The sequence below is a fragment of the Mesoplodon densirostris genome, chromosome 1 (assembly GCF_025265405.1).
Source record: "Mesoplodon densirostris isolate mMesDen1 chromosome 1, mMesDen1 primary haplotype, whole genome shotgun sequence".
Lineage (NCBI taxonomy): Eukaryota > Metazoa > Chordata > Mammalia > Artiodactyla > Ziphiidae > Mesoplodon > Mesoplodon densirostris.
In genome coordinates this window covers 229,354,724-229,372,797 of record NC_082661.1, presented here as the reverse complement: position 1 = coordinate 229,372,797, position 18,074 = coordinate 229,354,724, and the positions used below count along the sequence as shown (strand labels likewise).

Below are 18,074 nucleotides of genomic sequence, written 5' to 3'. Positions count from 1 at the left end.
AAGGAAGATGTGGTCCCTGTTTCCCGGTAGGGGGCTGAACCTCTGCAGTCCCCACTCCGGGCTGGTGATGGCGAAGGGGGTCGGGGCCCGGCGCCCACCCGCGGATGACCGACCTGGGGGTACCGCCCACCCTCCCGAGCTGCAATGCTGCTACGTATGTGGGCGTCGGCTCGGTGTCCAATTCTCAACCCATTTCCGGGGCTAAAGCTACCCGCACTGGGGTGCTACTTTCCCGCGCCGGGGTATGAGCATGGCTAACTCCAGAGGCTCCGGCCGTGACTAGGAGACTGACAGAGGCTTCCCCTTCCCCCCCCGCGTACACGTCAGCGTCGGCGTCGAGGAAGCGTCGTAATGCCTCGAAGAAGCTCGCCACCGAAAAAACCCCCTGAACACCGCCGCCGCAGCTGCCGACCGAGAAATCCCTGCACCAAGCGCACGCTAGCCCTTACCGCAGGCTCAAGGCGAAGCCAAAAAGAGTCTCTCCATGGATGTATTCCACGGGCGCGGGGGGCTGTGTCTAAAGGTTTATTGGAGCCGGACCCTTGATAGAGCTAGGAGGCTGTGGCGCCTCACGCCACTCCCCGCCCCTGTCATTCTTAAGGTTCCACAGGTCTTGACGGTGGCAAGTCTGTCAGCCCTACTCGGCGGCCAGCTTCCCTTCCTCGATCGCTTGCGCCGGCCGGCCTGGCCCAAACGTCCGCTTCAGAGGGCTGGGAGGCGCAGCCGGAGCCGCGGTGGCTTGTGAGCGTCTATTAGTAGGCATACGGTAGTGATGGCGGCGCTCAGTGAGACTTTCCTGTCACTGGATACTACTACTCCCAGCTCTCCTCAAAGCAGCCGGAGCAACCACCCGGTCTTTAATTTACAAGTAGCAATTTGACTTGCTCTGCTGCATGTCAGGTGGGACCGTGGAAAGTGTGGAGACGCCCCGGGGATTAAGCGATAGCAGCTTAAAAAGAAAAAAAGCCAAACAAATAAACAAAACCCACCCACCCTAACAAACATGAGGCTACTGGAGAGAATGAGGAAAGAATGGTTCATGATTGGAATAGTATTGGCGATCGCCGGAGCAAAGCTGGAGCCGTCCATAGGGGTGAATGGGGGTAAGTGCTGCACCTCTGCATATGCTCCACCGCGATTCCCACTTCAGAACTAATTTGCGAGTCTCGGGAAGGAGGGGAGACCGGAATTGGGGAGTGTCTGCCTCTCTTAGGGGCACTGACCAGTCCAAGATGTCCTTTGGCCCTCTTGCTGATTTTTTTAATTTGCCAGCGCCAGAGAGGATTTATAATTAGGAATGGAGCAAGGGAATGTGAACGCAGGTTGCCTTTTCCGCGAACAGTCAATGAGTATCCTTAGTGTCAAGGAGTGAGGCTACCGAGAATGAAACTTACTTGCCTTCACAGTAGCATCCTATCCCAAGGGACGCTAGGTTGCCAGGAGTTCCTTATCTATCTTGGAGTGGACACCATTACCTTGTCTGTTTCCGACACTCCCCTCCCCCATGTTAAAAAAAAAAAAGAGTGGGGGGAGAAAAAGGGACACCCATTCCTCTTCCAACTCAGATTTGTTGGCCCACATGTTGGAGGGTGATGATTTGCTGCAGTTGCTGCCGCTCCACAAACTCTCAAACCGACTGACACGTTGCACTTAACTGCTTCCGTGTGCTGCCGGGACTCAATTGCTACCTTTAGCAGTCTCACAGATCCAGGCTGTGTTAGACCCTGTGTAGTGTGTATTTTGGCAAGGAAATGAAGGCGAGCTAAAAATCACACCCAGATCTCTGAATTGTGGGATCCTTGTCATGTGTGGATGGGCATTGGCGGAAACGACTGGAAATACCGTTAGCCTTTCATGCCCCCCGACCCCCTCCTCCCACCCTTAGACGATCATGTCCCACTTTTCATAAACATTAATTGAATGTCTTCACTTCATTGTCTGTTTGACCTTGTTTAGCAGTTTTCACGCTTATTGACAGTTTTTACACATGCAAGGACAGATGAGAACCGAAGTGAGCACACACAATCTTTATGCTAGGAAGCTCTCAGGAGGATATTCGAAGTTATTTGAACCTTTTTGTTCAAACATGATGGAAATGAATGAAGTGACCTCTCAGGAGAACAGTGGTTCCTTCTACCCTCTACCCTCAATACCTCCATTTAGAGGTAGCTTCAGAGAACATTTAAAAGGAATTTTTTGGACAAAGGTAGTGGGGATTCAAACTTTTTGGTTTATTTTATGTTCTTTTCTTCTATGTTCAACTTAGTACAAAATGTGGAGGGTGGGTAACTGTGAGAGTAAAGCTGTTTGGGGTTACCCTGCTGAAGATACCAGTTTCTCATTTGACATAGTTTCTCTGTGAGCTTTGGGGAAACTTGTGAAGGTTGGTATTTAGGTTCTGTCCAATGAGTTCCCCTGTCCCTGCAGCTAGCCAGGTAGTAAGAATGTTAGAGAGCATCTTTGTGGTCATCTGGAATGTACATTTCACTAGCTTCAGTTGCAGACTTTATAGCTTCTAGGGTTAGATCTCTGATTCGCTCAGTGTTAAGGTGAAATTACAGGTGATGTGTGATCTTTAAGTTGAGACCTGCAGAGACTAGGTTTGGTAAAATTCCTTTTCTCTTATATTCCTGGGCTGCTCAGTGGGAAGGAGAGTTGTTGATTGCTGAATCATTTCCCTAAGCCTTCCCCACGGTGGCCTGTGTGAGATGGATTCTGTAATCTTATTTGTTCCCTCAGACTCTGCTTCTTGAAGTTTTGGGAATTATTGTATCTTAGAAATATTGTTTCCCATTTTCCCTAGTCCTTAGGCTATTAATCTAGGAGAGTTCGTTTGTTTAATTATAAAAGAGGAGACTGTTAAGACTGAGGGAACTTTATTTTAAGCTAACATGCTTCTTTTACAGCTGAAGATACTGAGACCTCAGGTCAGGTGACTCACCTTAGGTCAGGTTAGCTAGCTTAGGGAAGAGGAAGGACTGGGGACCAGGATTCCCCCTATGTCATACCAGTTGCAGCATCGATCCAAATATTCTTGGCAAAAATCACTAAGAATGAATAACCGTTATAAAGAAAGGCTCTCTGTAATAAAGACGGTTTCCATGCCCTGAGTTTTAGGCCAAAAGAAGCTGAGCAGAATCAGGTAATATTAGACAACCGTGTATTCATGTGATTTTTTGAGATCTGTCCAAGTGTAAAAGTTGCTATTTCTAAAAACAAAAGTTAAACAAACAATTGTTTGGGATTTCTTATATAAGCCATCAGGCTAAGTTCTTGGTACTTCAGCTGACCTTCCCACCTGTAAAACTTCTTCAATAAAAACAAACTTCCTAATAGTACCAAATAACACTTTGACCCCATCAGTTAAAACAACAAAAATCTAGGAACAAGGAGAGTCACGGTGGCTGAAAGTGGTCTGTCCTCTTCTGCTGTACAGAATGATCTAAAGCATCTCTTTTTGCTTGTCACTTTTAGTCAGGAGTTCCATTTTGGGGTCTGTACACTAGAATGCATGTGCATTTTGAATGCGCTCACATTGACTGAACAATTTTCAGTCGAATAGTTTTCTAGACATTCTTTTCTCTTCAGTAGAAAGTTTTGATTGTTTTCAACTTAAGATGCTCACTTCACCTTTACCTGGATCAATACCTAAATGACTCTATTTTGAAGTGTAAGACTTCTACACTGAAAGGATCACACCTTTGCTCTGCCCTCCCTTTAAAAACAATCTTTATAGCCAGTGGGTGAGTTATGTATGGCAGGAAATTTATAGAGGTGGGAACCCTGAAGTGAGAGAAGTTGAATGACTTTCCATATGGGAAAAAGTGTAACAGGTACTAGCATGGAAAATTTAATGTTTAGTTCCCTGTTCTTTTTAGTCAGTTACATTTCATTTTAAAATATATAGAAGGTTGAAAGTAAAGAGCCACATGAGATGTAAATTGTAGGTCCTGAAGTATAGATATTCTGTTTCATTTCCACCCAGGGGAGCCCTGAGCTGTGCACATCTTAGAGTTTACCAGAGTTCAACACTGTGCCATTCATTCTCCAAGAGAAAGGCTCACTTCTTTGGAAGTACAGATGAAGCGTCTCATTTCTACCTGCATCTTAACTGAAATTTTTGCCATTAATAAGACATAAATCCTAACAAGGAAATTGCTTCATTTTTGCATTAAGAAAACATAACCAGAAACATGCTACTGTATAAACTTAAGAATATTAGCATGAATACCTTAGATTAGGTTTAGGAGTGAAATTTACTAGGTGATAAGTAGATTTGATGAAACGTAATAGCTCCTTGCATTCCTAAACATTCCAGATCGTCTTCTTTCCCCACACTCCACTCCCACATTAAAAAGCATGGGTTTGAAGTCCCAAAATTGCTTCATTTTTTACGGCCAATTTTTCTTTTGATGTTACTACTCCATTCCATTTTCACTGATAAACATTTTTTTTTTTTTGCTTTGGTTTAAGGAAGAGTTAAAACTTATATTTCCACTTTGCACTTTGTAGCCTTCTCAAGATCTGAATCTGGTTATTTTCATGACTTGGAGGATATAATCATTACCTTGGAGAGGGACCACATACCATTTCATAGCGTAGTTTCAACTCTCACCTCTGCGCAAATATGTACCAGCTTTTTATTTCAGCCTTGCCTGCTTCTAGTTCTATATTCACACCGTGGGCGATCCATTAGCAGCTGTCTCAAAGGGGCCTTAGGTTTCCTCAGATCAGAATTAATTCCTCCTTCCCTTTTAAAAAAGTACATTGTAGGTAGCCCTGGAAGAGCCTCACCAGGTCCTTTCATGGATTAGTTATTTGGATGTGCATCTAATACAAAAAACAATATAAAAATAAACAGTATACCCTGTCTCTAGGATTTAAAACATTCAAAGTAAGGAATCATTCCACTGAATTATGCCAGTTAGTTAATAGCTACCGTGTGTATTTATATATATATATATGTGCATGGAGTGTAGGAAGAGTTACCTTCTTAAAAAATCCAGTTGTTGGCTAACTAAGGTAGATACTTTAGCTGCCCCAAAGAAATATGTGGTCTAAGTCCACGTGCTTGCTATGGAGATGCATCTTTGGACGCATCGCCTAGCTCTTGCTTGCAAATATACTGCTAACTATAACCCATCCTATAGAGAAAATCTGGGGCACCACTGTGGATGGCAGCACAGTTGACAAAAATGGGCCTCACAAAAAGCAAGGGGTTGGAGGAAAAGAAAAAGGATATGAGTTTGAAAAAAAACAAACAGGATATTAAAAATTCCTGGAAGGCATTTACTTCCAAAACAAGCCAGATTCCTTGACTTTCAAATCTGCTCCTGAATTACCTTCCTCAGCTTTCGAGGAAATATTATTTTGAAGTGTGAGCAGCTGAGACAGATTCACTCACAAGTGTGGGGGAAAAATGTACTTCTTTTTAAGTTTTTGAACCACTTTCACTGCCCTGAAGTGTCATGCCTCTTTCCCTACCTTCTCCCTTTTGCTGCCTTTTCTCAGATCATAGCAAAATGATTTGAGTAAATGCCAGGTATCTAAAAGAATGTATTGCAGTGTTTTTTTTTTCTTTTTTCCAGCTTTATTGAGATATAATTAACATATGACATTGAATAAGTTTAAGGTGTACAATGTGATGATTTTAGATATGCAAAATGATTACCACAGTCAAGTTAGTTAACACATCCTTCACCTCACATAATTACCATTTTTTGTTGTTGTTGTTATAATGAGAACATTTAAGATCTACTGTATACAAAATGGTATTATTAACTATGGTCTCCACGATAGAACTCAAGATCCCCAAACTTGATTATCATTTTTTTTAACATCTTTATTGGAGTATAATTGCTTTACAATGGTGTGTTAGTTTCTGCATTATAACAAAGTGAATCAGTTATACATATACATCTGTTCCCATATCTCTTCCCTCTTGCATCTCCCTCCCTCCCACCCTCCCTACCCCACCCCTCGAGGTGGTCACAAACCACCTAGCTGATCTCCTTGTGCTATGCGGCTGCTTCCCACTAGCTATCTATTTTACATTTGGTAGTGTATATATGTCCATGCCACTCTCTCACTTTGTCACAGCTTACCCTTCCCCCTCCCTGTGTCCTCAAGTCCATGCTCTAGTAGGTCTGTGTCTTTATTCCCATCTTACCCCTAGGTTCTTCATGACCTTTTTTTTTTTTCTTAGATTCCATATATATGTGTTAGCATACGGTATTTGTTTTTCTCTTTCTGACTTACTTCACTCTGTATGACAGACTCTAGGTCCATCCACCTCACTACAAATAACTCAATTTCGTTTCTTTTTATGGCTGAGTAATACTCCATTGTATATATGTGCCACATCTTCTTTATCCATTCATCTGTTGATGAACACTTAGGTATTGCAGTGTTTGAGGAGCTCTTTGTTTCTTTCATTCACTGATGTGCTACAAATGCCTAAAATGTAGCACTGTGGTTGCTCAATGAATATTTGTTGACTGACTGAGTGGTGATTTTTCCCCAGCTTGGTCTTATTTGCTGAGCAGTATCTATTGGAATGGTGGAGGGTTACAGGCGATGGAGGAACCATGATGTGGTCCTGTTGTTTGGCTTGAGGGAGTGTGTTCATTTCCTAGCGCTGCCACAATAAATTACCACAAACTGGGTGGCGTAAAACAACAGAAAATTTTTTCCCCAGAAATTACTCTGGTGGCTAGAATTCAGAAGTCAAAATGTCGGCAGGGCCGACATTTACTATGGCAGATAAAATTAGAGGACCTAATATGGAAGGATGCGGCCTATTTGCTTTCCCGTGTGAGATCAGCATTTATTTTCATTTTTCTGCTCTGAGGATACTGTGCTGCACTGAACAACCATGGTCTTCGCCTATCTGGAAAATCCTCTCTGGAGTTAGGCTGCATCACAGCAAACACTTAACTCTGTCAGGACGCTAGTATATTAGCGGCGACACCGAGATTTAAAGTACCGTTTATTCTTCTCCAATGGATTCTCCTTTCATATCAAGTTATGTACAGGAAATGCCTATCTAACAGTGACTCATTTCTCTCTCTTTAGGACCACTGATGCCAGAAATAACTGTCTCCTACATTGCTGTTGCAACAATATTCTTTAACAGTGGATTATCATTAAATACGGAGGTACTGTCAACTATGGGGCACATGAAAATCAGGGAGAAAAATTTAATTCGTGCTTACTCTTTTGAAATTTCACATTCCTTTTGTAAAGCTGTGTGTAGGTACAGTCTGAAGCTTCACTGTCACAGAAGAGAACTTGGACTGCAGCAAAGGACTTGCGTTTTGTACCTATATATTATAGATACTGCATAGCTGGGCGACATGAGAATAAGGGTGTGTTTATAGTGGTTATGTTTTCATTACAACAGCTGAACTGAAACATCTACTTCAGGTCTTCCTCAGATTGTGGTGGTCACTATAGTGGCACTGAGGTGCACTGGAGTTATTGATGTTTAGTTAGGTTTCCATAACTTGTGGATCATCTTTTGCTTCCAGGACTTATGCTGCTCAAGTGATGCTTGTTATGTTATAATTTTTAACAAATTTTTTTAAAGTATATTCTTTGCTGGTATATCTGTTACGTATTAATAAATGTTTTAAGAGAAATGCTGGAATTTTTCATACTAAGCCACAATCTATTATGAAGACACACAGGTAATGTTATTTACTGATCTAGGTGTCACTAAATATGGGATTCTTATAGAATTAAACAAATCCAGGCATTTTTACATCCAAGAGAGGAATGAGTAGAATTTATGATTCTCTTTTGAATTGTAGTAGAAGAAAAAAAGAGGAGAAAATACCTATTTACTTATGAAGAAATTACATTGAGTTTCTAAAGTTGTCATTCTAAGATGCTTATTCTTATGTAGATAGGGAAATCTTACTATGTTAGGATTTGGGGTTTATTTAGAAATGGCTGTAAAATTTGTTTCCGCGTTATGTCTTGCCTTTATTTATTTTAAGTTTATTTTCTTTGAAGTGTGCTTTGAATGAAGACCAAATTTAGTTACCTTCATCTTTGACCATCCTTGTAGTGACATGGAAAAAGCATGGTTTTACTAAATTTATGTATTCTGTAGTTGTCAAGTTGGTATAAATCTTATCAATGGGGCATTTTTGATGTAAGTGGGATCCCCGTGTAGTGTCTGAGAAATTTTGTCTCAAGGATTTGAAATATTCTCACTAATTACTTGCTCTTTTGAAAACTGACATAGAACGGGATTTCCTAAATATGTTGAATTCTAGTTTTGGGAAATTATATTGCCATGAAAGGACTATGATCAGTGCTTAAGGGGGCACAGGCTTTCTCTGTCAACACCTGAGTTCTCCTACTGGTTCTCACACGTGGGAGCCAGTGATACAGAAAGATAGTTGCCACTCCTGTGGTGCTGGACTGATCTTCCCTGGAGGTCTTCCTGCTGGCCTTGGCTGATGCTCTTTGTGGAGCAGCTGCCTTACCCAAGTCCTCTACTTGGGACGTTGCTCTAACTACGTCCCCTGGTGGCTGCTTAATGGCTACAGCTGTTCTTTATGCCATGGGAAACCTGGCAGGATTTGATTCTCTCACTCCTTTAGCTTCTTGCTGAATGCTCTTCTGTCAAGCATCCAACTTTGCGGGATGCAGGAGTTGAAGAAGGAAGAAGGTCTTACTTACCAGCATTTCTCTAAGGACCGAATTCTTCTGTAAGCACCTAGGAAACCTTCAGAATCATCCAGCTAATTTGGATCTCACGATGAAATGCCTTGATCCTGTGCTTTATTGTGGTATCTAAGTAGCCATCAAAGCCACTTCTTCCATATTAAAGGCCCTTTTCAAACTAATAAAACATTAAGTCATTTTCAAGATCCGTTTAACTTAAGATGCCCTAGATTACATCATTCTGTAATGTTAAACCATCTCTAAGCCCTGTTAATTTCCCGGGCAACCAAACAGTTGTAAGTTAGGAGGTAGTGAACTTCTTGTTATTTGTTTTCTAGTTAACAATCTTAAACTAATTTCCACTGGGACTACTATTTTTGTATCCTGTTAGGTCCTGGAACAGTGCATTTTTGTGCACAGGAGACCGTAGGTTATAATTAACTTGCGTTTATTTGAAAGCATTTACATTGGCCCCACTCAAGTTTGATTTATAGGGAACATTTCATGTAGTATTACTTATACATTGATGTAATGATGTGTATTCTAAAATTTGTTTTGTTCATTTATTAAAGTTATAAAGGACTCTGTTAATACTTCATGCTGAAAAGATTTAATGCTAAATCTTCAGTTTTATGACTGTTGATTTCTAGTTTGTGACATACCTGTTGAAATGGTTTCTGAAATTTTGTTGTAGTGAAATGAAATAAGGTCACGTTCGAAATATATTTCATATTTAGCGAACTTCAGACCTCCAGTTTCAGAGGATTTGTTACTTAAAAGACTGTGACAAGACCAATCTCATTTAAACAAGTACCTATTTAGTGACTGTGGCCGCAAGGCACTGCCACCTTGTGCACTTGTACTTGGCTTGGGACAGAAGCAAAGATGAGCAGGAAACTCAGGGCCTGAAAAGGGTCCCCACTAGGCCAGAATATACCGGCTTTCCTTTATTTTCCTAAACAGATCATTTTTTTTAAAATCCCATCAGCTTAGAAATAAATACAGCAAATTCTAAACTTGAGGTTCTTGCTGCTTGTTTCCAGCCCAGAGCTATGAGGCTGACTCTCAGAAAGCAAATCCAATAAAGGTCAAATAAGGGTTAGGAGGGAAATTGGTATGTAATGAAAATATTTCTAAGTCCCAGTCAGAGCCTCTGATTTTAAGCGATGCTTGATGCTGTCAGTGAGGCCCTGGTATGTGGAGTATCTCCTTAAGTTTATTTTAATGGAATTCGACCTGTATTACATGTGAATAAATAAAATGTCATGTGGAATCAACTCTTCAGTTATTCATGATGGTATTTATTTGAGTATGTGGCCCTTAATTCTACATGGATATGTATGGAATAATACTATTTTGAATTTTAGAGTGTTTACTTGCTCTTTCTTTTCCAGTGCAAGCTTATTTTATCTTTAAGGTTGTATGAAGAAGATATAGAAAATATAGAACACTGGGTTTTTGTGACAGTCTTGAAAATCTTTCTTGGAAATACTTCATGTCTGTTATTTCCCTGTTGTTAAGAAGCCCCTGAGGACCCAACATAGTGGCCCCTTGTGATTCATTTTGTGGGGTTCTTTACTGTTCCATTATTTTGATACAATATCAGTTGCTTCTACTGTCATTTTTCAGATCAACTAGTGTTTTCTAACTAGTTGTTATTTTTATAACTTTTTTCATGATTACCAAAGTACTCTTTCCCCATGTAGAAAGATTAGAAAGAATAAAAATAACTGCTATTAACATTTGTGTGTATTTTAGCCCTTTTTTCCCTAAATGTATTTTTTATATAGAGACTACTTTAACAATAAAATATTAAAAAATTGTATATATGTATATATGTGTATATATGTATACACATACTTGCATAAATATACACAGACAATTTTATTTTTAATATGTGACAGTGTATAATAGTAATTTTCCATGTAATATATTTCATTTAATTTTTCTTCATATTTGAAAATAAGATAATTTATATTTTATTTACTTTTATGAACATAAATCAAAAGGTACAAAAGTATATACGATGAGAAGTCTTCTTTTTACCCCTCTACTAAATATTCAGTTCTCATCTCTGGAGGCAACCAATGTTAACAGTTCCTGTGTATCTTTCTGGAGATATTCTATGCAAAACATACATATGTGTATCACCCCCCGCCCCTGTCAAACTGTGGTGTTTTATACCGTTTGCCACCTTACCTTATTTTACTCAAAACACATATCTTGGAGGTTGTTTCATATCAACACATAAAAAACTCCCTGTTTCTTTTTGGATGCTGAAAAAGATTCCATTTTTGAATGTGTCTTGATATATTTTCCTCATCTTCTCTTGAATGGCATTTAGGTAACTTATGGGGTTTTGCTATTATAAACATTCTGCAAAGGATAACCGCAAAATATGTCATTTCCTACATGTGGGAATATGTATGAAGGATTAATTCCTCGAAGTAGGATTGCTGGGTCAGATGATATGTGAAGTTTGAGTTGTGAGAGATAGTCCAAGTACCTAGAAAGGAGGCAGGTGCTGGGTAAGTGTTTGCCGCCTGAAGGAATGAGTTGCTAGGTTGGTCTACGTAGGCTGTGCCAATGAGACACCTGTTGGTTAACTAGGGAGAGACCCTGGACTTCTACATCCTTGTCTACACAGTTTTAACATAGTTTCTAATAGCTCTTAACACTCTGTTGCTACCTTAAGTTATTTAGTTATTTCCTCACTTTTGGACATATAAGTTGTTTCCAGATTTTACTGTAATAGATAATGCTGTGGCTATCAACCAATTCTATATGTAAATGCTTGTAACCACTTTTTATATCCTTAGGAGAAATGCCTAGACATAAAATTTCGGGGTCCAAGAATATGAATCCTATTATAGTCCTTGAGATATTCTCCCAAATTTCTTTTCAGAAGAGTTACAGCATTTTATATTCCTATGAGAAGTGTATGCAAATGCCTTTGTTACTGCCTTCTGGCTAATCATTTTGTTTTCATTTTTTGAAAATAAAAAACTCACTGATATTTATTTGGTATTTAAGAATGCCTCTGAGTGTATTTGAGTGAGATTTGGTTTCAAGACTGCTGAGAATTCTTGGAACTGCTGGTGCTCAAGTTTTCTCTGGGGTGCAATTTCTGGTTCATTGTAAAGATGGTTCCTTTTATGTCAGCTCTGATCCATGGACCCAGTGTGGCTTCCAGTCTGCACAGTGTTTCCCAGTTGTCCTGCATTAGACACAGATTTCCAGAAGTTCCATAGATGCCATTAGGGACGTATTGTGATTAAACTGGAACTGCTGTGTAACATGAAGGGAGATTAATGGTGGGAGCTGATGAGACAGATTGCAGAAAGTGGTGACCAGTGAATGAGTCTGCATTAACCTACTGTTTATTACACCATGAATTTTGGCTAATGTCTCTGAGGCTAGTTCATGACTTACTTGAACTAAGGGAGGTGGGGGACATGACAGTGCTATGTTTATAAACCAGTGAATCTCTGGCAACTTTGAATGTGTTTAATGACTGCCTGCATGTTTTATATTCTACTACTTTCTGAATTTGTTTTATTTTTGCTGAATAACCACATAACTCAAAGAAATTCAAATGTAAACGCTTGTTGGTTTGTACATATTGAAATCCGAAAGTTTATCTAGTATCCTTTTTTAGCTGTGAGACTTACAATATGTGCCTGGTGTGTCATGATTCATGCAAATCTTTTCTCTCCTGGGGCAGCGGTGTGACATGGTGAGAGAAGCAGGAGTGAGTGGGTTTGAGAGAATGCCAGAAATGGGTTTGATTCTGAGCTTCACTCTCAATCTCAATTTCCTCATCAGTACAATAGGGATAATAATATCTTCCTAACTGGGTTGTTGTCAGGATTAAATGAGATAACATACATAAAGTGGCAAGCTCAGAGCATGGCACAGAGCTGCTATTCAGTAAATGTTAATAAAGAAATCTAGTGAGTAGATTTTGGGGAAAAAAGCCCTTTTGAGTTGTAGAATATTGTTGGGGAAGACATTTTTAAAAATTATGATTTGTGTGTAGATTTAGTAACATCTTGCCAAATTGAGGCCTTGCTAGGTCTGGTGTAATGAATAGAGGTTAATTATCAAATTTAATTAAAATTCTAGGTCCTGCCAAAATTTTTAAACAAGATTTTGTTTTAGATAGTTAAACATACATGTTTGTTTGCAGTGTCAACAATTCTGAAATCTATACTAGTGTAAAGGTAGTTAGCTTAGTCCTGTTCCAGGCTTTTACAAATCTGAATTGTTGGGGTATACTGTATTTGAAAGAAATTAGAATGCATCAGAAATTTTATAGAAAAATACTTTATAATTATCATGAACAACTTTTTTTTAACAACTTTTTTTCTTAAAGTCTGTCTCTTACGCATATGCTTATAGGTAAAAATTTTAGCTCTGAAATAACTCCACATTGATGGATATTAACTAGACTTATTGTGGTGATCATTTTGCAGTATACACAATGAATCTTCATGTTGTATACCTAAAATTAATATAATGTTATATGTCAATTATATCTCAATTAAAAAAAACCTAATTCATGTGATGTTGTTTTGGTAGCAGTCTCTCTTCAGAAATAGTTTTCTTACCTTTGTTATTTTGTGTCCTTCATTTTCACAGGAGCTGACAAGTGCTTTGGTGCATATAAAACTACATCTTTTTATTCAGATCTTTACACTTGCATTCTTCCCAGCAGCAATATGGCTTCTTCTTCAGCTTTTGTCAATCACACCCATCAATGAATGGCTTTTAAAAGGGTATGTTCAAACATTTTGAAGGGTCCACTTTTAATGGGGTATCTTTAGTAACATTATTATTTCTGTGGCAACTATACACAAAAGGGCTTATGTGTCATATAAGGAAATAAAAACACTTTTAACATTATTATTATTCTTTAAAGTGATAATGTTTCACCAAGGAACTTCATTAAAGAATTTTATAACAAGAATCTTAAAATATACACTCTTGCTAAATGATAAGCTTCTAGGAGAGACAATTTTCTGTTGGGAGAAAAATGGAAGGCACTACAGGATGTAAGGTCTGTGTGCATGTGTGTAATGTAGGCTGTCAATTGGGTGCTTTAACTTTTGTGTTCTATATCTTACCAAATGTATGCAGATACTGGCTGACTATAATATGTGTTTTTAAAATGCATAGGAAAGAAAAACATATAGAGGGGACAAACATTTACTTTTTCCCTTGTTCTGTTTTATGATTGATAGGATAATTGAATTAGCAATAGATTTTTTTTTCATGTTATTTTTTTCATGTTATTTTTTAATTTATTTTTTTAACATCTTTATTGGAGTATACTTGCTTTACAATGGTGTGTTAGTTTCTGCTGTAAAGCAAAGTGAATCAGCTATACGTATACGTATATCCCCATATCTCCTCCTTCTTGTGTCTCCCTCCCACCCTCCCTATCCCACCTCTCTAGGTGGTCACAAAACACCGAGCTAATCTCCCTGTGCTATGTGGCTGCTTCCCACTAGCTAGCTATTTTACATTTGGTAGTGTATATATGTCCATGCCACTCTCTCACTTCGTCCCAGCTTACCCTTCCCCCTCCTCGTGTCCTCAAGTCCATTCTCTACAGCTGCATCTTTATTCCTGTCCTGGCCCTAGTTTCTTCAGAACCATTTTTTTTTTCGATTCCATATGTATGTGTTAGCATACGGTATTTGTTTTTCTCTTTCTGACTTACTTCACTCTGTATGACAGTCTCTAGGTCCATCCATCTCACTACAAATAACTCAATTTTGTTTCTTTTTATGGCTGAGTAGTATTCCATTGTATATATGTGCCACATCTTCTTTATCCATTCATCTGTCTATGGATACTTAGGTTGTTTCCATGTCCTGACTGTTGTAAATAGAACAATAGATTTTTATTAGAATCTTTTCTCCCATTAAAAATGTTGCCATGTTTGTTAAAAGGATTTAATGATTTTTAAAAATTATTTGAAGTGGTTTAAAACTAACCACATTTTAGCATCATGGTATAACAACTATAACACTGAACTTAAAGCCTAAATATTGTGCTCTGACCTTGTCCCTAAGTTGCTATGTGACTTTTAGGAAAGTCATTGAATAGTCTTGAACCTCAATTTCCCTGTGTATGAAGTGAGGATAATCATACTTTTATTGCCTGCTTAGTAATGCTGTGGGGATATTAATTGAGATCACTTATTCATTAATTTATTCAAGTCATTTATTCAGCTCCTTCTATATGCCAGGAATTATCATAGGTATTGGAGAAACAACAGTGAACAAAATGGGCAAGTTAGTTTTGCACGTCAAGGACACTCTAGGTGTGATTGTCAATAAATAAGTAAATAGATGATCAAGGTAGAGATAAGTGATCTGAAGTAAAACTGTGTGATATGAATGGTTGAGAGGACAGGCTGGTGATTAATTTAGACTGCAGAGTTCTGGGGGCAGAATGTTCTAGGTAAAGGAAACAAAATATGTAAGGACTGGAACAAGCCTGGTGTATTCTAGGGTCAGGAAAGTGACAGTGAGGGCCAAAGCCTGATGATATAGAGGACAAATAATGTGACTTGGGGTTGGAAAGATGGATAGGATCCTGGTCATGCAGAGCCTTGTAGGCTTGTAAAGCATTCAGTTTTTATTTTGAGTGCTGCAGGAAGCTACAGGAGGGATTTAAATGAGAGAGTAATATGGTTCTGGTTTATGTTTGCAAATGATTCTTCTAGTTCCTGTATGAAGAACAGATAGTAGAAGAGCCTGAGAGAAAGCTAGGAGACCAGCTTGGAGGCTAGTGTGATGAGGGAGCAGCTCAGAAGAAAGAAATGGATGTATGGGGGATATATTTTAAAATTAGAGCTCTCAGTATCCATGGGTGGATAGGTTGTGGAGAGAGGACAGGGAGGAGTCTGGATTTGGGGTATGAGCCACTGGCTGATTGGCAGCATTGTTTTCTTAGCTGGGGGAGAAATAGGTTGGGACGAGAGCAGGAAATCAAGAGTGCTGTTTTGGTCAGATCGAGTTTGAGAGAATGAATATAAAATTTCACCAGAAAGCATAAAATGCTACATAAATGTGATGACTTCATTTTAGAGCAACAAGATATGATGCATATAAAGAACCAGTATTTACCAAGCATCTGCCCTGTAGAGAGCACTCAAGAAATTGGGAGATATTAACTCATTTTCATTGTATTCAGGGAACTTCCAATTTAGTTGGATATGTAGGATATATATACATATATATAAAATGGTAACCAGTAAAATGGGGCAGCATATGATTTGTTAGATAAGTGGTGTACTCAGTTAAAGGGGAGGAGGTTCAGCAGGGCTTGTGTACTCCTAAAGAAGAGAATTCAAACATGAGGGAGACAAAGATAAAAAGTTCCCTTAAGGCCAAGTTGCAAGACTGGAACTACTGGGCTGAGGAGTTTGAGTTTGAATCTGTAGGTGATGCAGAGTTCTTAAATGTGCTAAACAAGAGAACAACATGGTAGAAAATGGTCATTAAAGAAGGTTGTCTGATAGTATTGTCCTGGGTATATAAACAGAGCAGAGTAGAGTTTGTAATCACAGTATGCTAAATAAAAAGAAGCATACAATTTTCAGCTCAGGATAGAGAAAGCTCTTCCTCACTCACTTTTTCTCCCTTCCCCTCCCAATTTGAGAGTACACACTTAGTATGTTAACTGGAGGGAATTGCCGACGTCTACATCAAGGTCCTGTTTAAATCACTGAGATAAATGTATTCTGAGCACACACTCCTTACCTTGCTGTGTTAAAGGGAAAGAGTGAAGGTAGAGAGAGCACTGAGTAGGCATTTAGAAATGTCCAGACTTGGGTGAAAAGCATCTGAAGGGGGGTGATGACAATAGTCATGGAAAAGAATGGAAAGTTGGTTGTGGTGATTGTTTGGTTTGTTAAGAGTGAGTGGAGCTCCACTTAACTCCAAAGTTTCAGACTGGATCATTAGGAAAAAAAACTGTCCCATTGGAAGAAATAGGTTAATTGGGAGGCAAAATTGATTTCTTAGAAAATACATAAATTCAACATTAGATATGTTTTGTGTATGGTGGCAGTCATAGGCAGCTACGGGTTTGGGAATGGAGGTTAGGGTTAGCAATAGAAATTTGTAAGTATTCATATAGATTCAGTTTTGCAAATAAGATTGAGAAGAAGACAGGAAAAACTTGAATGGGCTGGTTTAAAAGACAGGAGATAAATTAGAATGATACTGTACTATGGCAACCAAGAGAATAGAGTGCTTTGAGAAGCAAGGAGGTAAGGAGAATGAATATAGGGAAGAAGATGTTGGATTTGGTGATTGGGAGATTGCTGGTTACTTATAAGGTTACTGCCTTTTTTTTTTTTTTTTTTTTTTTTTTTTTGCGGTACACGGGCCTCTCACTGTTGTGGCCTCTCCCGTTGCAGAGCACAGGCTCTGGATGTGCAGGCTCAGCGGCCATGGCTCACGGGCCCAGCCGCTCGCGGCATGTGGGATTTTCCCGGACTGGGGCACAAACTCGTGTCCCCTGCATTGGCAGGCAGACTCTCAACCACTGCACCACCAGGGAAGCCCAAGGTTACTGCTTTTACTAGAAGGGGCATAAGTCAGATTCCAGGGGAGTGAAGAGAGAATGAGCTTTGGGGTCTTGGAGGTAGAGCACAACAGTGAACCACAGTGGAAAAAGTATTATTACATCCTGAGGAGGCAACAATACTAATTTTGAGGTTAGTTATCTACATTTGTGTGTTGAATATTCTGCCTCCTTGAAGGCAGGAATGATGTCTTATACTTTTTTTTTATACCCTTGTGTAGTGTCCTACCTGTAGAAAGTATACGTATTCAGTATATATCTTAGAGATTTTTTTTTTTAAGATATGGAGAACTCTCCTTCTTTGTACATAGAGGGGAAGAGGCCAGATGAGAGGGAAAGATTGAAAAAGTTAGGTTGAAAATACCTAAGAGGACCTGTTCCTTGTATTGGTGGTAGAGAAACCAGAAGGCAGAGAGCCTGGAGGGGTAAGCCTTGGTAAGGCTTCGGCCCTGGATTACAGAATAAAAGTTTAAGCAAAGCTAGGTGATTTTGTGAGTTTGGTCATATATTTAACTCCTGTCTTAACTTCAGTTTTCGTAAAAATGAGAATAATAATAGTATTTATCTTAAATACTTGTGAGGAATAAAGAGTAAAGTGTCTAGAACAGTATCTACTACAGATGGTAAAATCTCAGTAATATTAGTGATGTTGATGGTAATGATTACAAGGAAGGCTCAGAGATTGGGAATTCATAATCAGACAGACTACTTCAGCATCACTTGGGAAAACAGACCTTAAAAGAAGACCATGTTAAAGTGAATTGAACTGGAAGTTCCCTATAAGGTTTTTTTCT

General features: G+C 39.1%; 1 protein-coding gene across 7 annotated transcripts in view; it reads left to right on the top strand.

Moving 5' to 3' along the window:
• Positions 1–18,074, top strand: part of SLC10A7 (solute carrier family 10 member 7) — a 253,553-nt gene that overhangs the window by 771 nt on the left and 234,708 nt on the right. For 3 of the 7 annotated variants that reach the window (XM_060116066.1, XM_060116048.1, XM_060116036.1), the window contains exons 1-3: positions 683–1,103; positions 7,075–7,157; positions 13,318–13,454. In XM_060116066.1, coding sequence (XP_059972049.1) covers positions 1,004–1,103; positions 7,075–7,157; positions 13,318–13,454 — 320 coding nt within the window. In that variant the 5' untranslated portion in view covers positions 683–1,003. Of the gene's footprint in view, positions 1–679; positions 1,104–7,074; positions 7,158–13,317; positions 13,455–18,074 lie in introns of those variants that run through there. The other 4 variants (XM_060116074.1, XM_060116040.1, XM_060116081.1 and 1 more) reach the window with 4 other exon arrangements.